The sequence below is a fragment of the Pelecanus crispus genome, chromosome 5 (assembly GCF_030463565.1).
Source record: "Pelecanus crispus isolate bPelCri1 chromosome 5, bPelCri1.pri, whole genome shotgun sequence".
Lineage (NCBI taxonomy): Eukaryota > Metazoa > Chordata > Aves > Pelecaniformes > Pelecanidae > Pelecanus > Pelecanus crispus.
The window spans coordinates 60,107,938-60,125,975 of NC_134647.1; the positions used below are offsets into that span (position 1 = coordinate 60,107,938).

General features: G+C 43.5%; 1 protein-coding gene across 1 annotated transcript in view; it reads left to right on the plus strand.

The window, feature by feature from the left end:
- Positions 1-18,038, plus strand: part of LOC142593565 (uncharacterized) — a 55,128-nt gene that overhangs the window by 20,359 nt on the left and 16,731 nt on the right. The window contains 8 exon segments of the mRNA XM_075711214.1: positions 1,876-2,022; positions 3,150-3,252; positions 4,711-4,742; positions 5,707-5,853; positions 12,368-12,429; positions 12,700-12,712; positions 15,653-16,719; positions 17,210-17,245. Coding sequence (XP_075567329.1) covers positions 1,876-2,022; positions 3,150-3,252; positions 4,711-4,742; positions 5,707-5,853; positions 12,368-12,429; positions 12,700-12,712; positions 15,653-16,719; positions 17,210-17,245 — 1,607 coding nt within the window.

An 18,038-nucleotide genomic window follows, 5' to 3' on the forward strand; every position in this document is an offset into this window, starting at 1 on the left:
GCAGCTCAGGACATATGCGTTTAAATCATTTACATTCTCTGTGGTTTTAAATAAGACAGGTTTAATCTTCTTTCTTAGCAGCCTGATTTGCTGCTTCTGTCTTTTACGTCAGCACACTAATAGAGTGTTCATCAGTTACTACTTGCATCTCATTTGGCAATCAGCAGTAGGCCATGGGGGTGTGGTGCTGAGCAGCCTTGCCTCCGTGGAAATGAGGGAAGCTGTTTTCAAAGGGGCTTCTTGAGAATCTCACAACTTGGAGTCACTTTTCTCTTTGGCCCACATGAGCTGTGGCCTCTTAACATTTTCTCCATGACTTTTGGTGAGAGGAGGCAGAGAAGCTGGCTTTACTGAATTTTCCCTGTTGTGTTTGCTGAGGAGGTAAGAAAGAGACGGATAATACTCTAATTTGACATTGGGTATTTTAGTGTGAGGAGTGGTTACCCAAATACTGGATGGGGGCCTCGAGGGGTTTTTAGAAGTCTAAATATGTAAATACAGTAAATAATGGAAGAGGCATGGATTAGGAGCTAGGGATACTGGTGGAAAAGCCTTTTTTGTGACCGCTGGTTCTATTGTGAACGCATGTGTTCTGTGCTCTGAGCTGTTTGCTCCCCATATGTGTAAATGACTGTCAACAAGAGGAGCAGTGCTTCCAACATTTATCTTCTTGGGGCAGGAAGCCTGAAGGAGTTCTGCAGTCCTTATTTAGTGCTAGTAAGTGGTAGACTGTAACACTAGATAAGGATGTTTCAAGGTTACCTCTAGCTTTGGGTGACATTTCAGATCACTGGGATTTTGGATTTCTAGGGACTTTCATTTAAGTTTGAAAGTCCTCAGATATTCTTCATTTCTGTCCTTGGCATTCTGTCACTTCAGTACTTTAGAAGCACTGATGGAAAGAAAAAGAGGTGAGCAATAAGATCTGAAAGGGGAGAAATTATGGCCACGAGGAAAGCTGGTGTGCCAGCAGTGACAGCTCTCCTTCACAATTTAGGTTTGTTGCCTCTCTGCTGCATGTGCAGTGAACTAGTGGTAGCAGTGGAATTACTGAATTTTCAATGGAAATCACTGACATCACTGTGCATGCTGGTGCCTGGGATTTTAAATAGCGCAGCCTTGGCTGGAAAGGCAAGGATTCTTTAATGCATATGCATGAAGACAGTCTTTACCTATGGATCTCAGCAAAGTTATCTATCAAATGTTACAACTTGTCAAGCTAGTAGCCTGGGATGAAATCCAGACCGTGTTGCTGTAAGAATGGTAATTCTGCTGTAAGCTTCGTTTGTACCAGGATTTCACCTGGGACCTGAATGAGCATATTAGAACAGTGTGATAACAGAATGTTCCTCTGCAGCACCCCTTGGCTGGATTTAATGAATTCATTTAGTTTGTAAGCCACTTCTTTGCTAATTAGCCACGTCAATCCACATTTATCGTACTTTGCCCTACGATATATTACCTTTCTCCAGCTTTCTCTATTGCTTGTGGTTTTTTTCATCACAACAAGTTTTTCTCCTGTAATGAGACTGTCTTGCATTTTAGTTCTGTTTGCCCAGCTCTTAATCTTTCTAGTCCTTTCAGTGGCTAATCATTTTGTTTGTTTTGCTGTTAATGTATTAATCATACTTGATGCATCATTCAGTAGCTTTGTTGCATTTTTGCTACTCTGTCTATGAAGAACGTGATGGTTTTTTATGATAATGTGCTCTTATGAGTCCTATCTGTGGTCTTAGATTCTCTCATGGCTTTAAAAAGACTGAGCAAATGCAAAGGCAAAAGGAGATTAATGAAGTTAACCTCTGTCTGCTTAAAAAGAACTTTATTAGTTGTGAATTCCATTTCCTGTCTCACAGTATGATTCTTTTATTTTAGAGATTGATGAAGATATTGAATCATATGAAGAAGTTAATGAAGAGGGACAGGCTGGTGATCACATGAATGGAATGTCAAAATCATCTGACGGCAAGGAAGATGAAAGAGATGGCGATTCTGAGAGTGACTCAGAGGATGAGGAACAAGGTTAGGTTTTTTCATAATGAGGCTTAGAGAAGTTAACCTGATGCATGTTTTACATTTTGTGCGTGTCCAGTACGTATGTTGAGTCTGCTTAGGAAAAACCACGCAATTCCTACTGAATTGGTAAAATACAGCTATTTTCTCTGTTCTTATTAATTCTACCATCTGTCACTGAAATACAGCCAAACCCACTGGCAATGTAAGCGTGTGTCAGCTCACAGTAGACATTGCTGAGCTATTTAGTTGCAGAAATGGAGAGGGAGCCAGTCAGCAAATTAGCATGAAATATTTGGGGCAGATCAGCACTTCATGTCAGTGGTCACCGACGTCCAAGAAGCTATGACCGCTTACACCTGCCGAGGATACTCACTTTTATCTGAGAAGTCACCAGGAAACCCAGCATGCCACCTTGTATTTCAGAAGTGCTGTCTTTAGCGGCCCTGAATAATCAGAACCTCAGCTTTGTCCTCTGGTACATCACTGACTCTGTCCTGGCTCAGGGAGGAAACGCCATCAGCTCAGCTGCCCGTGCTACTTGCAGCGGTTACGCGGTTTGTGAGAGTCCTTGTTCAAGTCTGGCTGTGAATGAGTGAGAGTCCGAGTCAGTGAGATAGTTTGTGATTCTTGATCCAAATGTAGGTACAAAAGTGTGCAGTGAGGTGTCCAAGACCATTATTATTATTAATTCAGAAAGATTAAACTGTTCTGGAGTAATTTTTTGTAGAATAAGTAGCGTTTTCTGTCATTCGGTTTTTTGGATCAGCACTTTTAATGTCTAGTGTTTTAACTGTGTGCCTTCATGCCATCCAAGCCATGCATCTTCATAAATAATCCCACAGAAAACTTGTGGGCAATTTCCCATTTATTAGACGAACACTAGAATTCCACCCACCACGTGGTGAATAAGCCAAAAGTGAATTGCCTCTTCCTTCTGGCACAGTGTTTTATTTCTCTCTAACATTGCTCGTCTATGGCTTTGTTAGATCCTGAGCTGACTTATATGCTTCTTGCTTGTCATAATGTACCAGGATTTCTCCATTTACTGCTGTGTTCCTTACACTTGACAGTCCTATTGTGCAAGCGGTTCCTCAAGTTAAAGGGAAACATTACTTTCACATTTGTATTTCTAGGTGAATTAAACAAAGGTGATACAGCTGTTTGTGAAAAGGTTGCAGCTGCAAGAAAGGTGCAGTCTTTTTATAGAAAGTATAAAATCCAACAAACTCAAATCGGGTTTGAAACTTCCTTGCTTATAAAATCATTGCAGTGATCAAAAAGAATCTTAATTTTTATTTCCTCGTGATAATCAGAAATAGCTTGTGATTCATGAATAATCAGTACAATTAAGCATTCTTTTCTGCATTCTCTTGTTAGTGTATGGCATTACAAAGTGTTTTGGTGGCTTTAGTCAGCTGCTTTTCAAGCTCTAGCAGTGCGTGATGATCAAGTGAAAGTGTGTGGATGCATAGGTGTGCATAGGTGGAAAGGAACAGGTAACGGTAAGGGCCTTTCATGGCTACCTATGCATTAAGGCCTTTGTTAAGGGCCACCCTTTTTCACCTTTTTTTGTACTGGGATGCAGTACTGCTGCATGCACCAAAACTCACTAGTTCAATACAGATTTTTCTGTGATGAGGAGAAAAGACTGTTGGGAAGCCACCAAATCTTGAAATATGGCTCTTTAACATCAGCAACTAATAGTGTAAAACAGCTAGCCATCTAGGCAGGGGCTCCCTACTGATCAGCTGGCAGGCACTGCTAATGTTTTTCAGTATGTGTTTGCCATGGCTTGCTTTGTTCTCCTTTACTGCAGCAGCTCAGGACATATGCGTTTAAATCATTTACATTCTCTGTGGTTTTAAATAAGACAGGTTTAATCTTCTTTCTTAGCAGCCTGATTTGCTGCTTCTGTCTTTTACGTCAGCACACTAATAGAGTGTTCATCAGTTATGACTTGCATCTCATTTGGCAATCAGCAGTAGGCCATGGGGGTGTGGTGCTGAGCAGCCTTGCCTCCGTGGAAATGAGGGAAGCTGTTTTCAAAGGGGCTTCTTGAGAATCTCACAACTTGGAGTCACTTTTCTCTTTGGCCCACATGAGCTGTGGCCTCTTAACATTTTCTCCATGACTTTTGGTGAGAGGAGGCAGAGAAGCTGGCTTTACTGAATTTTCCCTGTTGTGTTTGCTGAGGAGGTAAGAAAGAGACGGATAATACTCTAATTTGACATTGGGTATTTTAGTGTGAGGAGTGGTTACCCAAATACTGGATGGGGGCCTCGAGGGGTTTTTAGAAGTCTAAATATGTAAATACAGTAAATAATGGAAGAGGCATGGATTAGGAGCTAGGGATACTGGTGGAAAAGCCTTTTTTGTGACCGCTGGTTCTATTGTGAACGCATGTGTTCTGTGCTCTGAGCTGTTTGCTCCCCATATGTGTAAATGACTGTCAACAAGAGGAGCAGTGCTTCCAACATTTATCTTCTTGGGGCAGGAAGCCTGAAGGAGTTCTGCAGTCCTTATTTAGTGCTAGTAAGTGGTAGACTGTAACACTAGATAAGGATGTTTCAAGGTTACCTCTAGCTTTGGGTGACATTTCAGATCACTGGGATTTTGGATTTCTAGGGACTTTCATTTAAGTTTGAAAGTCCTCAGATATTCTTCATTTCTGTCCTTGGCATTCTGTCACTTCAGTACTTTAGAAGCACTGATGGAAAGAAAAAGAGGTGAGCAATAAGATCTGAAAGGGGAGAAATTATGGCCACGAGGAAAGCTGGTGTGCCAGCAGTGACAGCTCTCCTTCACAATTTAGGTTTGTTGCCTCTCTGCTGCATGTGCAGTGAACTAGTGGTAGCAGTGGAATTACTGAATTTTCAATGGAAATCACTGACATCACTGTGCATGCTGGTGCCTGGGATTTTAAATAGCGCAGCCTTGGCTGGAAAGGCAAGGATTCTTTAATGCATATGCATGAAGACAGTCTTTACCTATGGATCTCAGCAAAGTTATCTATCAAATGTTACAACTTGTCAAGCTAGTAGCCTGGGATGAAATCCAGACCGTGTTGCTGTAAGAATGGTAATTCTGCTGTAAGCTTCGTTTGTACCAGGATTTCACCTGGGACCTGAATGAGCATATTAGAACAGTGTGATAACAGAATGTTCCTCTGCAGCACCCCTTGGCTGGATTTAATGAATTCATTTAGTTTGTAAGCCACTTCTTTGCTAATTAGCCACGTCAATCCACATTTATCGTACTTTGCCCTACGATATATTACCTTTCTCCAGCTTTCTCTATTGCTTGTGGTTTTTTTCATCACAACAAGTTTTTCTCCTGTAATGAGACTGTCTTGCATTTTAGTTCTGTTTGCCCAGCTCTTAATCTTTCTAGTCCTTTCAGTGGCTAATCATTTTGTTTGTTTTGCTGTTAATGTATTAATCATACTTGATGCATCATTCAGTAGCTTTGTTGCATTTTTGCTACTCTGTCTATGAAGAACGTGATGGTTTTTTATGATAATGTGCTCTTATGAGTCCTATCTGTGGTCTTAGATTCTCTCATGGCTTTAAAAAGACTGAGCAAATGCAAAGGCAAAAGGAGATTAATGAAGTTAACCTCTGTCTGCTTAAAAAGAACTTTATTAGTTGTGAATTCCATTTCCTGTCTCACAGTATGATTCTTTTATTTTAGAGATTGATGAAGATATTGAATCATATGAAGAAGTTAATGAAGAGGGACAGGCTGGTGATCACATGAATGGAATGTCAAAATCATCTGACGGCAAGGAAGATGAAAGAGATGGCGATTCTGAGAGTGACTCAGAGGATGAGGAACAAGGTTAGGTTTTTTCATAATGAGGCTTAGAGAAGTTAACCTGATGCATGTTTTACATTTTGTGCGTGTCCAGTACGTATGTTGAGTCTGCTTAGGAAAAACCACGCAATTCCTACTGAATTGGTAAAATACAGCTATTTTCTCTGTTCTTATTAATTCTACCATCTGTCACTGAAATACAGCCAAACCCACTGGCAATGTAAGCGTGTGTCAGCTCACAGTAGACATTGCTGAGCTATTTAGTTGCAGAAATGGAGAGGGAGCCAGTCAGCAAATTAGCATGAAATATTTGGGGCAGATCAGCACTTCATGTCAGTGGTCACCGACGTCCAAGAAGCTATGACCGCTTACACCTGCCGAGGATACTCACTTTTATCTGAGAAGTCACCAGGAAACCCAGCATGCCACCTTGTATTTCAGAAGTGCTGTCTTTAGCGGCCCTGAATAATCAGAACCTCAGCTTTGTCCTCTGGTACATCACTGACTCTGTCCTGGCTCAGGGAGGAAACGCCATCAGCTCAGCTGCCCGTGCTACTTGCAGCGGTTACGCGGTTTGTGAGAGTCCTTGTTCAAGTCTGGCTGTGAATGAGTGAGAGTCCGAGTCAGTGAGATAGTTTGTGATTCTTGATCCAAATGTAGGTACAAAAGTGTGCAGTGAGGTGTCCAAGACCATTATTATTATTAATTCAGAAAGATTAAACTGTTCTGGAGTAATTTTTTGTAGAATAAGTAGCGTTTTCTGTCATTCGGTTTTTTGGATCAGCACTTTTAATGTCTAGTGTTTTAACTGTGTGCCTTCATGCCATCCAAGCCATGCATCTTCATAAATAATCCCACAGAAAACTTGTGGGCAATTTCCCATTTATTAGACGAACACTAGAATTCCACCCACCACGTGGTGAATAAGCCAAAAGTGAATTGCCTCTTCCTTCTGGCACAGTGTTTTATTTCTCTCTAACATTGCTCGTCTATGGCTTTGTTAGATCCTGAGCTGACTTATATGCTTCTTGCTTGTCATAATGTACCAGGATTTCTCCATTTACTGCTGTGTTCCTTACACTTGACAGTCCTATTGTGCAAGCGGTTCCTCAAGTTAAAGGGAAACATTACTTTCACATTTGTATTTCTAGGTGAATTAAACAAAGGTGATACAGCTGTTTGTGAAAAGGTTGCAGCTGCAAGAAAGGTGCAGTCTTTTTATAGAAAGTATAAAATCCAACAAACTCAAATCGGGTTTGAAACTTCCTTGCTTATAAAATCATTGCAGTGATCAAAAAGAATCTTAATTTTTATTTCCTCGTGATAATCAGAAATAGCTTGTGATTCATGAATAATCAGTACAATGAAGCATTCTTTTCTGCATTCTCTTGTTAGTGTATGGCATTACAAAGTGTTTTGGTGGCTTTAATCAGCTGCTTTTCAAGCTCTAGCAGTGCGTGATGATCAAGTGAAAGTGTGTGGATGCATAGGTGTGCATAGGTGGAAAGGAACAGGTAACGGTAAGGGCCTTTCATGGCTACCTATGCATTAAGGCCTTTGTTAAGGGCCACCCTTTTTCACCTTTTTTTGTACTGGGATGCAGTACTGCTGCATGCACCAAAACTCACTAGTTCAATACAGATTTTTCTGTGATGAGGAGAAAAGACTGTTGGGAAGCCACCAAATCTTGAAATATGGCTCTTTAACATCAGCAACTAATAGTGTAAAACAGCTAGCCATCTAGGCAGGGGCTCCCTACTGATCAGCTGGCAGGCACTGCTAATGTTTTTCAGTATGTGTTTGCCATGGCTTGCTTTGTTCTCCTTTACTGCAGCAGCTCAGGACATATGCGTTTAAATCATTTACATTCTCTGTGGTTTTAAATAAGACAGGTTTAATCTTCTTTCTTAGCAGCCTGATTTGCTGCTTCTGTCTTTTACGTCAGCACACTAATAGAGTGTTCATCAGTTATGACTTGCATCTCATTTGGCAATCAGCAGTAGGCCATGGGGGTGTGGTGCTGAGCAGCCTTGCCTCCGTGGAAATGAGGGAAGCTGTTTTCAAAGGGGCTTCTTGAGAATCTCACAACTTGGAGTCACTTTTCTGTTTGGCCCACATGAGCTGTGGCCTCTTAACATTTTCTCCATGACTTTTGGTGAGAGGAGGCAGAGAAGCTGGCTTTACTGAATTTTCCCTGTTGTGTTTGCTGAGGAGGTAAGAAAGAGACGGATAATACTCTAATTTGACATTGGGTATTTTAGTGTGAGGAGTGGTTACCCAAATACTGGATGGGGGCCTCGAGGGGTTTTTAGAAGTCTAAATATGTAAATACAGTAAATAATGGAAGAGGCATGGATTAGGAGCTAGGGATACTGGTGGAAAAGCCTTTTTTGTGACCGCTGGTTCTATTGTGAACGCATGTGTTCTGTGCTCTGAGCTGTTTGCTCCCCATATGTGTAAATGACTGTCAACAAGAGGAGCAGTGCTTCCAACATTTATCTTCTTGGGGCAGGAAGCCTGAAGGAGTTCTGCAGTCCTTATTTAGTGCTAGTAAGTGGTAGACTGTAACACTAGATAAGGATGTTTCAAGGTTACCTCTAGCTTTGGGTGACATTTCAGATCACTGGGATTTTGGATTTCTAGGGACTTTCATTTAAGTTTGAAAGTCAGGATGATCTTTTTGTTCTGGCTGTAGTGATTAATCTTCAAAAAGGTTTCTGCGCTCAGGGTGGTAGAAGCATTCAGAAACCCGTTGGTATCTACTCCTTTGCGCTTGCACAGAATGTGTTTACAAACAGTAAACAGCGGAACCCGAACTGGTGCAGGGCATTTCCTTCTGCATGAATAGGAAGTTTGTTGTGGGAAGGGTTTGTCATCTTCCAAATGTCTATTTACTGTTTACCTGATGGCATTGGAGTCCTCATCTAGTTTTATCCAGGTTTGGTTTTAATCCTTTAAAGGAAATGATAACTTTTTTTGCATTGTTTTTATTAACCACTCTAGGCCTTGATACATTGAACACAAAATGCCTGTGATTTTTTTATTCCTGTTTCCTATTTGTTGCTTTTTGATATTTTCCCCTTTGTAATGAAATCTTCTACTTTTTTTTTCACCACTGAACAGAAGAGGTGGAGAGAAGGGGTAAAAAAGATGTGGGCTTTTCCCAACCGAGATGTAATAATAAATTTATGAAAAACAATAATTCACTGGTAATTTTGAGGACAAGAAGAGCTTTCTGTTTGAATGAAGGCTGCTTGCTCTCTGAAAATAGTCTGTGTGGAAACACTTCAAGCAACTTTAGTAGCAACTACTAGTTCTATTTTTTAGGAGATTATTAAAGTGCCTAATAGGTCTCAACAGTGGAATATTTTTCTGGATATTCATTATTACAAAGATTTTTCTTTAATTTAACTCCATTGCTTTTAGTTTTGCCTTTTTGCACATCCTGAAGCAGTTCTTTTCCCTTCTTTATGTTTACATTTACAAATTCTCCAAGACAGCGTATCCCCTGCCTGAGTCATCATGTTGCCAAATCCTACGTAGTTTTTCTCTTATAACTGAATCCATATACCTCTTTAATACCCACCTCTTTTCCACTCAACCTGGATTGCCGCTTCCCTAATATATCTAGTTGTGACAGATCTAGACATTAATATATTGCCTCAGGGCAAACCTTATAAATGCTTTCCTGGGACCTTCCCTGCCTGACTTGCATGGTTCCTTGCAGAGATCTTAGAGCTTCACCCAGGTGAAATGTGACAGCAAGGAGTGAAGCCATCACTGCCATTTAGGACCTATGGTACCAGCAAAAAGGTGTTCATGCTGAGCAAGTGCCTTTTGTTCTGTAGACTGAAATGGTCTTTTAAAAATTTTCTCACGTTTCTATTCAGAGCTGTGTGGGTGCAGGGTACTGATGGGGTAGGAAGGATGGGTGTAAGCATGAAGTAGGAGGAACCACAGGAGGAAGAAGTAAAAATAAAAACAAAAGTAAAAAAAGAGGAAAAGTAACAGAGACAAGGGTGAGTAGAAAGACAGAATCAATAGTGAAGAGAAAAGCAATCTCATAGGAGAAAGGTGAGGGAGCACAGGGTTATGCATTGGCAAGAGAGAGGCGGGGATTTCGGAAGAGTGCAAGGCTGTGGCAGGGAAGACAGTGTTAAGTCTTCTCACTGCAAGCCAGTGGGAACAACACCTCTCCCACTCCTGGACCTTTCAGTGCCCTGACTGACTCTGAAGCGGCAGTCAGATTAAATCCCATACACACAGCTACATGTATAAAAAACCAGTCTCATAAGAATTTATAGCCATTTTTCTTAAAAAATTGTTGGAGGGAACATTCTGCCACATGGAAGTACACGTGATTTCAATACATGATGCCCAGGAGTGACAGCGATCCATAGAAGACCTGTACAAATGCTTTGAAGCAAGACAGTATTTCTGTGGGTTAAGAGGGCAATTTGGATGAGACTAGTGGCCAGCTCGGTCAGTCTTACTGTGCTTATTTTTATGCAAGTGGTTTTCTTCTAGCAGACCTCCTAGTAACTTCAGAAATTCCTGACAGATCAGCCCAGAGGCACACCTCTCACAGTAGTCTGCCTCTCACAGTGGCAATAGAAGATGCTGTTCATGAACACAGGAGGCTCTGTTTTCTGAATTTCATTCATTTCGTAGCTCTCTCACACTCCAATCTGTTGTATAGTAGCTGTTAGAAAAAAATGCATGCCTAGTCCTTTAGTATCCATTTATGGATCTGATGTGCATGAGTTGGTCTAGTCTGGTTTTGAATCTGCTGATACTGCCAGCCCCTGTCACAGCAGGTTCACTGCTTCTGTCCTGTTCGCTCTTTATGAAGCCCAAAATTTTGGGTACCTTTATTACATGCTGTACTGCAGAGTGGCCCAAAGTCAGCCATTTCCTTAGTGTCGGAGCATTAGCTTTTTACTCATGGCTCCTTATTTTTATTTTCAGAGAAATCAAAATAAGGTGTTGCTTGAAAGTCAAGATACCATACCATGTAACACCTCTTTATCTAGGCTGTGAGTCATGATTTAGCCAGAAACATGTGAAGTGGTTTGTTGTGGCAATTGGTTTCAGTCTCTGTATTTTTGTAATAGAAGGCCAAGTCAGGATTCAGATCTTTTTTTTCTCTCTGGCTGAAACCCTGCTCCTCTACTCTCAAACAAAATACTTTGTCTAAATAAAACAGCATAGGCAGATTCTGTGGAGATCATTGGTGAAGATACTGAAAAGTGTCCGTGTTCTCACTGAGCCTTGGCGTAGAATTTGTCTGTAGACATCTAGAAACTGGAACTTGGAACAAGTGTCTCTGCAGCACTTGCACTGCATAGATGAAGCTGACCAGTGTACTGCTTCATGTCACATACAGTGATAAGATCTAGAAATGTTGTGATTGTCTCCTTTATGATCTGAAAGTTATGCTTAAGTATCGAGTACAAGCAATTGACTGAGTTACCCCCTCTTAGTCAAAGACTTGATTGTTCCAAGCTGCAGAGGAGGAGTCTGAAACACATGGCCACTGGCACCATCCAAGCAGCAACCAGAATTAATCAAGTCTCACACTGACAGTCATGACATAAACAAAAGTGGACAGCTGTTTCAGAGATGTACCTGAAGGTCTGTGGTTCCTAATGGGCACAGCATACTGGCAGTAGAGGCCATCTGGCTGTAAAACCAAGTGCGAGATTTGACTTTATGCTGTCAATCCATACCCATGGCAAACTAGCAAGCTCTTTATGTAAAAGACTAAGCCAATAAATGCCACAGAAAAGGAAGGATATAGAAAACTGATAGAACTTGAAGGGAGAAGCCTGGGTTACCAGAGGGAAGAGCTCTCAGAGGAGGTGCTGAAGGGATCACACTGTGGACGTAGCTGGAATACTGCTCATAAAGAGGTTGTTTAGTATTACTAGCTTGAAAGCCATTCACGTAATCATCCATCATGTCATAAAGCAAAAATGGAATTGATAGCACAATCGTAACAATAATGTCAAATGTATGACTTGACTGTGAAGCATCACAATCATTGCATTTACAGAGTAGAAAATACTTCCTCACTTACTTGTAGATAAGCACGGGTCTTCAGTCACTTAATTTGGGGAACTGGGGAATCATCAGGACTATAGTTGGGAGCTTAACATAGAATTTTTTTTAAAAGTATTCCTAGAACAATGAAAATATTAAGTCTATAAAACAGTGTTGTTGCTTGTATGTTGAACCCCCCTCAGACTGACTGACAAAAGCAATCTCACTGTTTTGTGAAAATGTTGTGGAATATTGCCGCTTTATGTTTCAGTAGATGGTCTTGCATGAATTTTCCTTGGGTTTTTAATGGTTGTCTCCATTTGGTTTTAATCTACTTAAAAAAATTATTGCTGGTGAAGATTTACATGGCTCCAATCGGCTCTGTCCTAACATTTCAAATTTTAAACCAGGCTGAGATAGCTGGATGACTTCTACTCCCCTTTTGGCTTTTAACAGTTTCTCTTTCTTGCTTCCTCTTTTTGTAACTTTGTGATAGTTTTTGAAGATTGCAAACCAGTCCAGGAGGAAATAGCAAAGGCAATTGGAAATGATCATCACGTGAGTTCTTATTAATCTGAAGTCTTTTTATAGAAGTGTTTGCCCTTTCCCTTTCCTTTCTAGGCTATCAAACCCTCCTTGTGCTCTTTTCTTTCCTAACTTGTATAAAATTGGGTGATGACTGGCTGGCTTCTGTAGTCATGTATAATTAATGCTTTTTTGGCAGTTATAAGGCCCTAGATAAAGAATCCAGGCCATGAAAAAAATGGCTTCCAGTCAAGAAAATAGCTGTGGAAATCAGGAATCCATTGGGTTTCCCTTTGCTTCCAGGTAGCGAATAGCGGTAGGTTTGCTTCCTGGAATCTCCTAGTTGTTAACTTCTCAGGTTCGCATGGTGCTTCATTTTGAATACTTTAATTCTGAAACAACTTCACAGTTGCTGTTACCATTCCTGCCCAATGCAAGACCTCACTTTACAGAAGGGAATACTTTGTAAGCAGCAGCCAGAGTAAATTAACTCCTCTCTCTGCTAATGAAGCAGGTAAACATGTAGACTATACCACGCACAACACCCCATTTGGTTTCTTTCAGACAAAGTGAACAAAGCATCTATTTTACAGGGACTGGCAAAATCCATTCCATTAGACTCAGACCAATATTAGCAGCTGGACAGTTCAGACACTGTACTTTTGTGGAGACAGTAATATTTAATTCTGAGTTGGCATGACAGTTTGGGATGTTTTATTTCATTTTGTACCAAAACTTCCATTAGAGGTTTTTTAAATGATTACATGTTCCTGATTTTGATAGTGGGCCTGAGCTCTCCCAGATTCAGGAGGTAGGACTTTCAGTGTGAGTGCTGTAAAAATAGGATAGTGATTGATAACTGATTAATATGTATGTATAAAATGAGAAAAATTTTAAAATATAAGAAGGGACAGAAAGCTAGTTGTAAACGTAAGCAACAAACGTGGTGCAAGATATGTCTTGGATGAAGGCATGATTTCTCATATTGCAAAAGGTAGAGCTTTTAATTTTCAAGTCTGGTCTACTGTTCAGGCAATGTGTGGTCTGGTGGGAGGAAACAACCTGCTGTGCTCTCTCCTCTCCTACCACAACCTTAATTCTCTCTCTGGAAACTCTCTTCTCAGCCTGTCCTTTCTTCTTCTGGCTCCTTGACTGTCTGCAGCTGCTTGAGCTGCCTTGTGCACCTTCTGCTTTCCTCTGCAGCAGACCTGCCCCGTGACAAGTCCAGCACTGAAGGACTGGAAGGGCAGAGTGGCAGTGGGGAGCAGCGAGGAGGAGGAGGACGAGGAGAAGGAGCAGCTTCTGCTGGCTGGTGGGAGGGAGGGCTGAGGGTATGCTGTATATATTTCTGTAGGTATGTATTTTGTTAAGAAGTTAAGTTATTTAATGTTATTTAATATATGTTAAGTTAAGTTATTTTGTTAAGAAGAAGTTTGTTAAGAAGAAGTTTGTTAAGAAGAAGTTTGTTAAGAAGAAGTTTGTTAAGAAGAAGTTTGTTAAGAAGAAGTTTGTTAAGAAGAAGTTTGTTAAGAAGAAGTTTGTTAAGAAGAAGTTTGTTAAGAAGAAGTTTGTTAAGAAGAAGTTTGTTAAGAAGAAGTTTGTTAAGAAGAAGTTTGTTAAGAAGAAGTTTGTTAAGAAGAAGTTTGTTAAGAAGAAGTTTGTTAAGAAGAAGTTTGTTAAGAAGAAGTTTGTTAAGAAGAAGTTTGTTAAGAAGAAGTTTGTTAAGAAGAAGTTTGTTAAGAAGAAGTTTGTTAAGAAGAAGTTTGTTAAGAAGAAGTTTGTTAAGAAGAAGTTTGTTAAGAAGAAGTTTGTTAAGAAGAAGTTTGTTAAGAAGAAGTTTGTTAAGAAGAAGTTTGTTAAGAAGAAGTTTGTTAAGAAGAAGTTTGTTAAGAAGAAGTTTGTTAAGAAGAAGTTTGTTTATACAGAGTGTTCATGTTTGATTGTATCTGTTTTCATGTTCTGATTAAATTTTCCTGCGTTCATTTGCCTTTCTGAACTGCAGACTCTTCATTGTGAGTCGGGGTTGTGTCTTCATTGCTGTGCATAGGGCACTTGCACACATAAGTGCTTTGAGAAGAGCATCTGGGGGTGTTCAGCAGAGATGTGGAATGGCAGGATCACAAGGGGAATGGTGGCCTCACACAGGGTTTTTTAGCTTAGGGGGCTGCCTCCACCCCACGTTACAGACAAGCGAGGCCTCCAGCGTGTACGGGTGCCCCGTGCTGTGGGACAGGTAGCATGCGGGGGGGCTGCTCTCTCCTTGGAGATCCAGGCTTCTTGCTGGCCACACTTCAGGGCATTCTTGGGACTTTGAAATGTTGAAAATTGTTAAATCAGAACAATTCTAACTCATAAATCATAGAATCATAGAATCGTTTAGGTTGGAAAAGATCTTTAAGATCATCCAGTCCAACCATTAACCTACACTACCAAGTCCACACTAAACCAATCAAGGGTAGACTAGACTAAACCAGGTCCCAAAGTGCCCATAAGCACTCGACCTTGTCATCACCGCTGTCAGGCTCTATACAGTCAAAACACTCCCTAACATACAGAGCCACCCCACCACCTCTCCTTCCTTGCCTCTCCCTTCTGAAGAGCTTATAGCCCTCCAGTGCAGCACTCCAGTCATGAGAGTCGTCCCACCACGTTTCTGTGATGGCGACTATGTCATAGCCATCCTGCTGCACACGGGCTTCCAGCTCCTCCTGTTTGTTGCCCATGCTACGTGCATTGGTGTAGATGCACTTGAGCTGGGCTATTGATTTCGCCCCCAATGTTGCCATGCTGCCCCTGGGCTCCTCACTAGCGGGCCCGTTTATATCCCCTTCCCCCCTTCAAACCTAGTTCAAAGCCCTCTCAATGAGTCCCGCCAACTCATGGGCGAGAATCCTTTTCCCCTTTGGAGACAGCCGATCTCCATCAGCCGCCAGCAGGATGCTGTAGGAGCAAGAACATCTGAGACAGGCGAGGCATCAGAGGTAGAAGGGAGCTCTCTCCTGAGCGCAGAGGATGCAGTGGAGGAGTCTGTGGAGCCTGGCAAGGGTCCCGTGTTGCAAGTAACACCTGAATTAGAGGCACTGGTGGATGCTGGAGGGGATTCCATAAGTGAAGGGTCATCTCAGTTGGAGGACACCACAACAGAAGAGGAGGAGGAGGGGGACGAGGAGGAGGAGGGGGACGAGGAGGAGGAGGGGGACGAGGAGGAGGAGGGCTCAGCAGAAGCACTTTTGAGTGGAAGCCCATCCCTTGGCAGCAAAGCAGAGACAGAGTGCAATGGAAGAAAAACCTGATGGAGCGGTGATGGGAGAATCTGCGGAGATAGCCAGAGCGGAGTCAGGAGGTGGAGAGGAGTTCACGGGTGGAGCAGCAGGTCCAAGGGAGCTGGCGGCTGGGATGGAGGGATCTCTGGAGTGTGCTGAAGAGAGAGGGAAGGAGAGGTCTCCTGGTGAGGGGGTGGTGCCTGCCCCAGGGCTGAGTGTGAGCAGGGCGGGGGAGGCAGGGGTGGTGGCTGGTGCTGTGGCGGGCAGTCAGGCAGGGCCAGGGGCTCTGGATGAGGGAGCAGCAGGGGAGGCGACGGGGGAGGCAGCGGGGCAGGAGGTGGTGGTGGCTGGGGATGGTGGGATGGGCGACGGGGCAGTGGCACAGGAGGGGGTGACAGGACCAGCGTTGGGGGGACAGAGCGGGATGGGGGCAGCAGCATCAGAGGGGGTGTCAGCCGAGGGAAGGGGGGCAGCCAGCGAGTCTGGGATGGACAGGGAAGGGGTGGCTGATGGAGCTGTGGCCTGTGGGCAAGGGGTGAACCAGGAGGCAGTGCTGGGGTGCGAGGGAAGGGGGCCAGAGCTGGCGGGGGCCGAGGGCCAGGACGAGGTGGAGTGGGAGTGGGACACAGCGCGTCTCGAGTCCCCATGGCATGGAGAACCATGTGGAGCGATGTTCCTTGAGGAGCAGCCAATTGCAGAAACCTCCCAGAGCACCCCTGCGCATGAGGATGGGGGACCGGAGCCAAGGGGGAGAGGGTCCACAGGAGGTGAGGGGCTGTGCCTGGGCACCCTGCCACAGCTGGCACCTCCCGGGACTGGGGCAGTGGAGGGCAAGGACGGGCTGCCGGAGGGGACAGAGCAGGCAGGAGTGAAAGCTGAGGGGGAACAGCCAGGCCTCTGTGAAAACACGAGAGAGAGAGAGGTAGTGGGTGTCTTGGAGCATGGATGGTGCGCTTCTGGCGTCAGGGAGCAGAGGGAGATCAGTCCTGTTGGAGGGAGCCCAGATGCCCTGGGAGCTGCTGACGTGGACGTGGACGAGAGGAGCCACAGTCCCCTAGAGGTGAGTCCTGCGTGGGTCGGCCACTGCCCCCTGTGCCCATTTGAGTCCCCAGACTGATCCCTGTCAGAAGCAGAGGATGCACCACTTTGTCCCATTTCTTATACTCTCCTTAAGTATCTGCTGCTGGTAGCTGGGCTAAGGGATGAGAAATCCTTTTGGGTAGCAGCTTCTGCATTCTTTCCTCTTCCTGAAACCTCGTTCCAAGTATCTTTGCTCTGGCGCTAACGCTCGCAGCCCCTCAGTCAAGTATAAACACCTCCGGCCGTGCAGAGCAGCTCCCACTGCCCAGTGTGCCGCTCCTCAGCCTGGCGCTAGTGGCAGCGGGTGAGCCTCGGCAGCACCCGCTGGCTCTGACGCTCCAGGTCAACGGCAGCACTCGGCTTCTCTGGTTACTCTGGCAGCTGCCTGTAGGAAATCTGTTAGAGCGTCATCTCAGTAGCTCAAAGCTTAGCACGTTTTCTGTAAAGCTAATGTTTTTCTTGTTTCGTAGGATGTTGTAAACCCAGACGAGGTTGTCGTGTCCCCGGTACAGCTCCAGGATGGGGAAGAAACTCTCCTCTAAGCTTTTTCTGCAGCTCCTTCAGTGCTGTGTCCTGCAACAGTTACACAAATCACTGTGGATTTTTGCCAGTTGGGATGTTCGCTCCTTTATTTTACTCCACGAGTACCACAACCATCTGTCACATTTTACTAGCGCAGCTTCTCCGTGTGCAGCAGACAAATGAAATAAGCCTGTACATGCCATCCCAGGAAACAGCACTCCTTCGTAGTTACGAAGACAATAATTGCAAGGATTGTTCCACAGCTGTCAAGCTTATTTTTCCCAAAACACGGAGAAATATTGGACTGGCTGAACCTCTGCTCCTCCCCCAGGCACCACTTGCTTGGTCTACTGTTCAGGCAATGTGTGGTCTGGTGGGAGGAAACAACCTGCTGTGCTCTCTCCTCTCCTACCACAACCTTAATTCTCTCTCTGGAAACTCTCTTCTCAGCCTGTCCTTTCTTCTTCTGGCTCCTTGACTGTCTGCAGCTGCTTGAGCTGCCTTGTGCACCTTCTGCTTTCCTCTGCAGCAGACCTGCCCCCTGAGTGAATCAAGTCCAGCGCTGAAGGACCGGAAGGGCAGAGTGGCAGTGGGGAGCAGCGAGGAGGAGGAGGACGAGGAGAAGGAGCAGCTTCTGCTGGCTGGTGGGAGGGAGGGCTGAGGGTATGCTGTATATATTTTTGTAGGTATATATTTTTGTAGGTATATATTTTGTTAAGAAGTTATTTAATGTTATTTAATATATGTTAAGAAGTTAAGTTATTTTGTTAAGAAGTT